The following is a 9,795-nucleotide window of genomic DNA, read 5'->3' as shown; positions in this document are numbered from 1 at the left end:
TTATTAACGATGTTTATTAAAAGTACAAGTGGGTCAGTGCTGCAGCTTTACGACAAACAAGGCACAGACAGCCCCCCACACCACACACACACACACACACACACACACACACACACACACACACACACACACACACACACACACCATTTATACACACCATACACATACACCACTCATACACACCATACACATACACACACACACACACACACACACACCACTCATATACACACACACACATACACACACACACCACTCATATACACACACACACCACTCATATACACACACACACCCACACACACCACTCATACACACACACACACACACACACACACACACACACACCACTCATACACACCACACACACACACACACACACACACACACACACACACACCCACACACACACACACACACACACACACCCACACACACATCACTCATACACACCATACACATACATACACACACACACACACACACACACATATACACATATACACACACACACCCCTCATACACACCACACCCCTCATAAACACCCACACCATACAAACCACTCATAGACACACACACACCACTCATACAACCCACTTATACACACACACCACTTATACATACACACATACATACACACACTAAAGCAGCTTCTACACACACATTTTCAAGTATTAGTGCTGAACCGTATGTATTTCCTTTCCCGTTCTCCTTCACTCTGATTATTATTATTCGTTTGGGATTCTTTCTTGGGTTGTTTGTCTGCCTGTCCATTTTTTGTCCCTCAGTCTTTGTCAAAATGCCTAAAGACAGACAGACAAACAAAATGCACTCGTCTGCCTTTTTATTGATTAGTTTGTCTATTTCTTTTTTTTCCAGCTAAGGTTGTCTAACTATCATAACCTGTCTCTCCCATGTTTTAAGAAAATGGTTATAATTTATTTCAGACTCTCTCTTTCTCTCACTCGCCTCACTTCATTCGTCTGTCTGTCTGTCTCTCTCTCTCTCTCTCTCTCTCTCTCTCTCTCTCTCTCTCTCTCTCTCTCTCTCTCTTTCTCTCACTGCTGTGTTTATTTCTTCAGCTTCCTCTGTGCTGCTTTCTTCTTCACCATCTGCAGGCGCTTCATGGCGTTGAGCTGAGACTCCTGTGATGTTGGTGCTTTGCCATCAGCTGATGCTTTCTGACTGTTGGTGGTGTTACTATTGCTGCTGCTCGAGCTGCTGCTGCTGCCCCCGTTGCCTCCTCCGTTTGAGCCCCCGTTGCCCCCGGCACCACTGGAGCCGCTCGCCCCGGGTGAGGAGGAGCCCGATTTTCCAGAATTGTCCCCACTTCCAGAACGACTCAAAACCGGTTTCCCGAGTGTGAGAGGGGGCGGTGGCTTCAGCTGTGCCGCGGTGTTCCCGTTACCTCCGTTGTTCCCATTTCCACTTCCTGTTTGTGCTTTGGTGCCCAACGCAAACAGACCAACAGGCTTCGAACTGGTGGAGGAGGGAAGGGGCTTAGCAAGTCCTGGTTTGGTTCCGGAGGAAGCTGAAGCGGTGGTTTTGGTGAAGGCGGCCCAACCAGTGAGCGCGCTCCCCGAAGGGAGAGATGACACACTGCTGGACGAGTTCACCAGTGCCGCAGATGACGCCTGAGACACACAAAGACCAGTTTATTTAAATATAATACATCAGATCAATGAGCAGCAGAGTAACGGCGTCTTACACTAAAGCACGAGAGTCTAAACTGTCTATCAATGCAATCATTATTATAAATTGTTCCTGTAGGATCCTACTCATTAACTCTGTGCTCCAAGTGTTGTGTATCGCAGTAGATCATATGACCGAGTCTCTGTCCTCACCTTGACCTCTGTCCTCTTAAAGGCCTGAAAAGATCCTGTTGTGTCTGGTTTGGGTTTCAGCTCCGCCTTCTTCACCAGCGGGTCTTTAACCACCGGCGTGACCGAAGTCACAGTTGGACTCGCTTTCTGGGGAGGTTTTTGTGTTTTCTGAGCCTGACACAATATAAGAACGATTATGAGAAAAACAGTTTTTAAAAGACTACAAGAAGCAGAATATAAACCGTGGGGAAAAAAACAACAACGATAACATACAGTATGTGGGCAAACAACATGCTTCAGTATTTACAAAACAGCTCTTAATCATGGTGAAAATGACATCATTATGAAATTCTTTACAATATAAAGTTAAAAGAATGGTGAGTGATTAGCGCCCCCTAGTGCCTAGAGGTGTATTAGATAAAGCTAGCTTTCCTATGAAAGGTTAAATCTTTGATGAAGATGATGATGAAGAAAAGGCCAAGCCCCTTAATTTTGAGAAGCATCGTATCTGCAGTTTGCACTTTATCTAATGTGACAGAAGTAAAGGCGGTTGATGCCCTCACCATGCGCTTCATCTGGCGCGTGCAGCGTGCGCAGTACCACACCAGCCGCGGGTCGTTCACGTCCTTATCCGTCACCTGAGGTTTGTGACACTCCTGATGGTACAGGTTGTGACACTCCTGACACTCCACCAGCTGGTTCCCCGGACCCACAGTCATCTGTCTGTCATCAACAGGAAATATACACACGTTACACGCACGTGTAGAGCCGCTGCTAATGCTTGCACTGCATCTAACGCGTACTGGACATTCAGAAGGATTCATCTTAAACATTCTTGCACACCTGCACACGACACACACTAATCCCATCTCCATGGCGAAGTCGTCAGCGTTAGTCTCGTCACTGTAGTTAAAGTCTCCTATAGGAATTTCCTTCGACTGGAAGGCAATAGGGGACGTGCGATTTTCCACTTTATCCAGACGTGGCTTTTTGGGCGGATCGACTGCGTCTCCACTATCCAGCCTCACCTGAGGAGGAAACAAACCACACTGACGTTTACCTGAATACATCAACATCCTTACATATGTGATGCCTTCCCTTTTACAGAGGACACACACTATAGAGTGTCTAAGTGGTGTGGTTTGGGACACGCCCATAAGGTTTAGGACAGGAGTCACCACCAACGTCTATCTAAAAATAGCTGTTTCCTACCTTGTTAAATGATTGTTGATAATTATTATGAGAAATCATTAACATGATCAGTGTCTTCACATAAATTAATATCATTAATAATAACAAATAATAATAGGTAAATTGAGTGTTATTTCAGATCAAACTGAAAACTGTGTGTATCAAACTGGTAGCCCTTCAAATTAATCCGTACCCAAGAAGTAGCTCTCAGTTTCAAAAAGGTTTGTAACCCCTGGTCTAGGTGGTGTGGTTTGGGACACACCCACAGGGAACAGATGATGATGATGATCTTAGGCACACTATAGAGTGTCTAGGTGGTGTGGTTTGGGACATGCCCACAGTGGACTAATGATGATGTCTATGTTCACTACAGAGTGTCTAGGTGGTGTGGTTTGGGACATGCCCACAGTGGACTAATGATGATGTCTATGTTCACTACAGAGTGTCTAGGTGGTGTGGTTTGGGACATGCCCACAGTGGACTAATGATGATGTCTATGTTCACTACAGAGTGTCTAGGTGGTGTGGTTTGGGACATGCCCACAGTGGACTAATGATGATGTCTATGTTCACTACAGAGTGTCTAGGTGGTGTGGTTTGGGGGACATGCCCACAGTGGACTAATGATGATGTCTATGTTCACTACAGAGTGTCTAGGTGGTGTGGTTTGGGACATGCCCACAGTGGACTAATGATGATGTCTATGTTCACTACAGAGTGTCTAGGTGGTGTGGTTTGGGGGACATGCCCACAGTGGACTAATGATGATGTCTATGTTCACTACAGAGTGTCTAGGTGGTGTGGTTTGGGACATGCCCACAGTGGACTAATGATGATGTCTATGTTCACTACAGAGTGTCTAGGTGGTGTGGTTTGGGACATGCCCACAGTGGACTAATGATGATGTCTATGTTTACTACAGAGTGTCTAGGTGGTGTGGTTTGGGACATGCCCACAGTGGACTAATGATGATGTCTATGTTCACTACAGAGTGTCTAGGTGGTGTGGTTTGGGACATGCCCACAGTGGACTAATGATGATGTCTATGTTCACTACAGAGTGTCTAGGTGGTGTGGTTTGGGACATGCCCACAGTGGACTAATGATGATGTCTATGTTCACTACAGAGTGTCTAGGTGGTGTGGTTTGGGACATGCCCACAGTGGACTAATGATGATGTCTATGTTCACTACAGAGTGTCTAGGTGGTGTGGTTTGGGACATGCCCACAGTGGACTAATGATGATGTCTATGTTCACTACAGAGTGTCTAGGTGGTGTGGTTTGGGACATGCCCACAGTGGACTAATGATGATGTCTATGTTCACTACAGAGTGTCTAGGTGGTGTGGTTTGGGGGACATGCCCACAGTGGACTAATGATGATGTCTATGTTCACTACAGAGTGTCTAGGTGGTGTGGTTTGGGACATGCCCACAGTGGACTAATGATGATGTCTATGTTCACTACAGAGTGTCTAGGTGGTGTGGTTTGGGACATGCCCACAGTGGACTAATGATGATGTCTATGTTCACTACAGAGTGTCTAGGTGGTGTGGTTTGGGACATGCCCACAGTGGACTAATGATGATGTCTATGTTCACTACAGAGTGTCTAGGTGGTGTGGTTTGGGACATGCCCACAGTGGACTAATGATGATGTCTATGTTCACTACAGAGTGTCTAGGTGGTGTGGTTTGGGACATGCCCACAGTGGACTAATGATGATGTCTATGTTCACTACAGAGTGTCTAGGTGGTGTGGTTTGGGACATGCCCACAGTGGACTAATGATGATGTCTATGTTCACTACAGAGTGTCTAGGTGGTGTGGTTTGGGACATGCCCACAGTGGACTAATGATGATGTCTATGTTCACTACAGAGTGTCTAGGTGGTGTGGTTTGGGACATGCCCACAGTGGACTAATGATGATGTCTATGTTCACTACAGAGTGTCTAGGTGGTGTGGTTTGGGACATGCCCACAGTGGACTAATGATGATGTCTATGTTCACTACAGAGTGTCTAGGTGGTGTGGTTTGGGGGACATGCCCACAGTGGACTAATGATGATGTCTATGTTCACTACAGAGTGTCTAGGTGGTGTGGTTTGGGTCACACACAGTGGACCAATGAATGTACACGTGTGTGACACGTGTGGATGCAAAACTGGATCAAGTCCGAGAGTGTACTAATCCCTGTAGATGAGGGATTACTATATAAAATGAAATAAACCCATCAGTTTTTGAGCAGCTCACCTTCTCAGCAGGTCTTTTCTCTCCTTCTTTCTTGCTCTTCTCCGAGCTGCTGGATTTACCACTGGACGATGATGATGAAGATGAGGAAGATGACGAGGATGAGCCAGATGTGGATTTGGAGTCCTGTTTGATCAGTTTGGGCACCGACACTTTGGAAAGCTCGACTTCCTGCACGACATGAGGAGGAGAAGGTGTGTGAGATACGAGCACTGTCAGATACACTAACACTACTGTGGTGTGAGGAACACCATGTAGAGGTTGATGATGACCTTCAGTGAAGAACGATACACTGAATCGCTTCCTCTGGACAGGGACTCGTCCAGCAGAGCCTTCAGCTTCTCCGCTGAGTCTTTGCTCTTGGAGTGAAGGTAGCTCAGACCTTTTAGGAAAACCGGGTCCAGCTCCAGACTCACACTTCCAGCCATGATCTGTGGAGGGAGAAGGAAAAGCTCATGTACACTATTACACCAGTGCTAATCACCAGCTCACTGCCTGATTCTACTACAGAGGATCAGAACAAACTGTTCGGCTTTGATATAAAGACACTTTTAACTCAGGTTTGACATAAATCTGAATTAAACCCGCGTTTATCAGATAAATATCATCTAAAAGAGCTAAAAGCTAACTGCTACTTCCATTTCTTTAAAAGAGAACTAGCTAGCTAACTGACCTCATCCACAAGCTTATAAACTCTGTCACGTTTCTCTTTTATCAAACTTTTAGTTCAAATACCTTATTTCTAATAAACTTAATTACACAAAATATTCTACAATCAGATATAAAATCATTAATCACCTCAGAGAAGCGGCAGCTACTTCCCTCTTCCTACTTCACTGTCTCCATTAGCATTTTACTTTGTTTCGCACCCGTTCTCACACTCTGCCCGCCGCTGATTGGCTCCTTGTTTCCCGCCTCCTGCGCGAGCATTCGTCGTTCTCAGGGTTGTCCAATCAGAGAGATGCGCGTGCGAAGGAAGCGTGCAAGAGGCAGGAGTCTGAAATACGGGTGGGGTTTAAAAGAAAGAAAGTTCCGCACGCTTTAAAAATCCGGATGGAAACAAAAGTAGAGATTTATAGAAATGTTCGAGATTTCAGGAAAACAAGCAAACAAAACCAAAATATTATAAATATGTTAGATTGTTTTTGTTGTAAATAATTATTAAAAAAAAGAAAATAATGCTGATTTTGAAGAAACTGTGAAGGGGACTATAAATGCTGTTGCACAACTCCTATTATTATTATTATTATTATTATTATTATTATTATTATTATTTTTATTCTTCTTCTTCTTCTTCTTTTTCTTTCGGCTGCTCCCATTAGGGGTCGCCACAGCGGATCATCCGTCTCCATACCACCCTGTCCTCTATATCTGCCTCTTTTACACCAACTACCTGCATGTCTTCCCTCACCACATCCATGAACCTCCTCCTTGGCCTTCCTCTTTTCCTCCTACCTGGTGGCTCCATCTTCAGCATTTTTCTACCAATATAATTCATGTCCCTTCTCTGCACATGTCCAAACCATCTCAATCTCGCCTCCCTCACCTTGTCACCACAACATCCTACATGTGCTGTCCCTCTAATAAACTCATTTCTAATCTTGTCCATCCTCGTCACTCCCAACGAAAACCTCAACATCTTCAGCTCTGCTACCTCCAGCTCCACCTCCTGTCTTTTACTCAATGCCACTGTCTCTAATCCATACAACATCGCAGGTCTCACCACAGTCCTATAAACTTTCCCTTTCATTCTTGCAGATACTCTTCTATCACAAATCACTCCTGTCACTCTTCTCCACCCACTCCACCCTGCCTGCACTCTTTTCTTTACTTCCCTAACACACTCTCCATTACTTTGCACTGTTGACCCCAGGTACCTGAACTCCTCCACCTTCTTCACCTTTTCACCCTGCAACCGCATCACTCCACTGCCCTCCCTCTCATTCACACACATGTACTCTGTCTTACTCCTACTGACTTTCATTCCCCTTCTCTCAAGCGCATATCTCCACCTCTCCAGGCTCTTCTCAACCTGCTCTCTACTCTCACCACAAATCACAATATCATCTGCAAACATCATAGTCCAGGGAGACTCCTGTCTGACCTCGTCCGTCAACCTGTCCATCACCACTGCAAACAGGAAAGGGCTCAGGGCCGATCCTTGATGTAGTCCAACCTTCACCCTGAACCAGTCTGTCGTACCTACTGCACACTTTACTGCCGTCACACTGTCCTCATACATGTCCTGCACCACCCTCAAATACTTCTCTGACACACCTGACTTCCTCATACAATACCACAACTCCTCTCTCGGCACCCTGTCGTACGCTTTCTCTAAATCCACAAATACACAATGCAGCTCCTTCTGTCCTTCTCTATACTTCTCCATCAACATCCTCAAAGCAAATAAGGCATCTGTGGTGCTCTTCCTCGGCATGAAACCATACTGTTGCTCACAGATGGTCACCTCTTCTCTCAGCCTGGCTTCCACTACTCTTTCCCATAACTTCATGGTGTGACTGATCAACTTAATTCCCCTGTAGTTACTGCAGGTTTGCACATCTCCCTTATGCTTAAAGATCGGTACCAGCACACTCCTTCTCCATTCCTCAGGCATCCTCTCCCCTTCCAGAATCCTGTTAAACAATCTGGTTAAAAACTCCACTGCCATCTCTCCTAAACATCTCCACGCTTCTACCGGTATGTCATCTGGTCCAACCGACTTTCCATTCTTCATCCTCTTAATCGCTGCTCTCACTTCCTCCTTACTAATCCTATCTACATCCTGCTTCACCAACTCCACATCCTCCAACCTTCTCTCTCTCTGATTTTCCTCATTCATCAGCTGCTCAAAATACTCCCTCCATCTTCTCAACACACTCTCCTCACTAGTCAACACATTTCCCTCTCCATCCTTTATTGCTCTAACTTGCAGTACATCCTTCCCAGCTCGGTCCCTCTGCTTGGCCAATCGGTATAAATCCTTTTCTCCTTCTTTAGTGTCCAACCTCTTATACAGTTCCTCATATGCCTTTTCCTTGGCTTTCGCCACATCCCTTTTAACCTGCTGCCGCATCTCCTTGTACTCCTGCCTACTTTTCTCATCACTCTGTCGATCCCACTTCTGTTTTGCCAATCTCTTTCCCCTAATGCTCTCCTGCACTTCCTCATTCCACCACCACGTCTCCTTGTCTTGCTTTCTATTTCCAGATGTCACACCAAGTACTTTTCTAGCTGCCTCCCTCATCACTCCTGCGGTAGTTGCCCAATCATCCGGCACCTCTTCACCACCACCAAGCCCCTGTCTGACCTCTTCCCTGAACCTCACACTACACTCATCCTCCTTCAGTTTCCACCATCTTATTCTTCTTTCAAACCTTACTTTCCTCCTCTTCTTCTTCGCCTCCAAAACCATCCTACAGACCACCATTCGATGCTGTCTAGCTACACTGTCCCCCGCCAACACCTTACAGTCTCCAATCTCCTTCAGGTTGCATCTCCTACACAGAAGATAATCCACCTGTGTGCACCTTCCTCCACTCTTATACGTCACCCTATGATCCTCCTTCTTCTTAAAATACGTGTTCACCACTGCCATTTCCATCCTTTTAGCAAAATCTACCACCATCTGCCCTTCCACATTCCTCTCCTTAAAACCATACCTACCCATCACCTCCTCATCACCTCTGTTCCCTTCACCTACATGCCCATTAAAGTCTGCCCCAATCACCAATCGTTCTTTCCTAGGTACACCATCTACCACTTCATCTAATTCACTCCAGAATCTTTCCTTCTCCTCCATCTCACAGCCAACTTGTGGAGCATAGGCACTGATGACATTTATCATCATCCCTTCAACTTCCACCTTCACGATCATCACCCTATCAGAAACTCTCTTCACCTCCACTACACTCTTACTGTACTCTTCCTTCAGAATCACCCCTACACCATTTCTCTTCCCATCCACACCATGATAAAACAGTTTAAACCCACCTCCAATGTTCCTGGCCTTACTCCCTTTCCACTTGGTCTCCTGAACACACAACACATCTACCTTTCTCCTCTCCATCATATCAGCTATCTCTCTCCCTTTACCCGTCATAGTACCAACATTTAAAGTACCAACCCGAACCTCTACTCTCCTACACTGCTCCTTTTCCTGCCGTCTCTGTAGACGCCTTCCTCCTCTCCTTCTCCTCCTTCGGCCAACAGTAGCCCAATTTCCACCGGTACCCTGTCGGCTAACGATACCTGTGGCGGTCGTTGTTAACCCGGGCCTCGACCGATCCGGTATGAAATTCTCATTTGTGATCCCCGCATATTTGATTTGGCACATGTTTTACGCTGGATGCCCTTCCTAACGCAACCCTCCCCATTTACCCGGGCTTGGGACCGGCACTAAGAGTACACTGGCTTGTGCCCCCCTAATGGCTGGGATTTTATTATTATTTTTATTATTATTATTATTTGCACACAGTTCTCTCCGAAATTATGTGTGTGTGTGTGTGTGTGTGTGTGAGTGTGAGTGTGTGTGTG

At 45.8% G+C, this 9,795-nt stretch overlaps 1 protein-coding gene across 2 annotated transcripts; it reads right to left on the bottom strand.

The window, feature by feature from the left end:
- Positions 1–829: 829 nt before the first annotated feature.
- ints12 (integrator complex subunit 12) lies at positions 830–6,171 on the bottom strand. 2 transcript variants are annotated; one of them, XM_083538937.1, is made up of 7 exons: positions 6,058–6,171; positions 5,532–5,690; positions 5,263–5,430; positions 2,667–2,851; positions 2,387–2,546; positions 1,845–1,997; positions 830–1,634 (listed from the first exon to the last, which is right to left on the bottom strand). In XM_083538937.1, the coding sequence occupies exons 2-7, from the start codon at positions 5,685–5,687 to the stop codon at positions 1,071–1,073; spliced, it is 1,386 nt and encodes a 461-aa protein (XP_083395063.1). In that variant the 5' UTR covers positions 5,688–5,690; positions 6,058–6,171; the 3' UTR covers positions 830–1,070. The 2 variants fall into 2 exon arrangements, with proteins under 2 accessions (XP_083395063.1, XP_083395064.1); XM_083538938.1 differs by lacking the exon at positions 6,058–6,171 and adding an exon at positions 5,933–6,050.
- Positions 6,172–9,795: the final 3,624 nt, after the last annotated feature.

This window comes from Silurus aristotelis (assembly GCF_946808225.1).
Source record: "Silurus aristotelis genome assembly, chromosome: 4".
NCBI classification, from domain to species: domain Eukaryota; kingdom Metazoa; phylum Chordata; class Actinopteri; order Siluriformes; family Siluridae; genus Silurus; species Silurus aristotelis.
The sequence above is the reverse complement of the archived record's forward strand: the minus strand, read 5'-3'. Positions and strand labels throughout refer to the sequence as shown.

Bases quoted from the DNA above. Each gene is read 5' to 3' on its own strand.
- ints12 (XM_083538937.1), bottom strand. From the start codon at position 5,687: ATGGCTGGAAGTGTGAGTCTGGAGCTGGACCCGGTTTTCCTAAAAGGT. The intron at 1,998-2,386 runs GTGAGGGCATCA...ATATTGTGTCAG, and splicing joins CGCGCCAGATGAAGCGCATG to GCTCAGAAAACACAAAAACC. The intron at 1,635-1,844 runs GTGAGGACAGAG...TGTGTGTCTCAG, and splicing joins TTAAGAGGACAGAGGTCAAG to GCGTCATCTGCGGCACTGGT.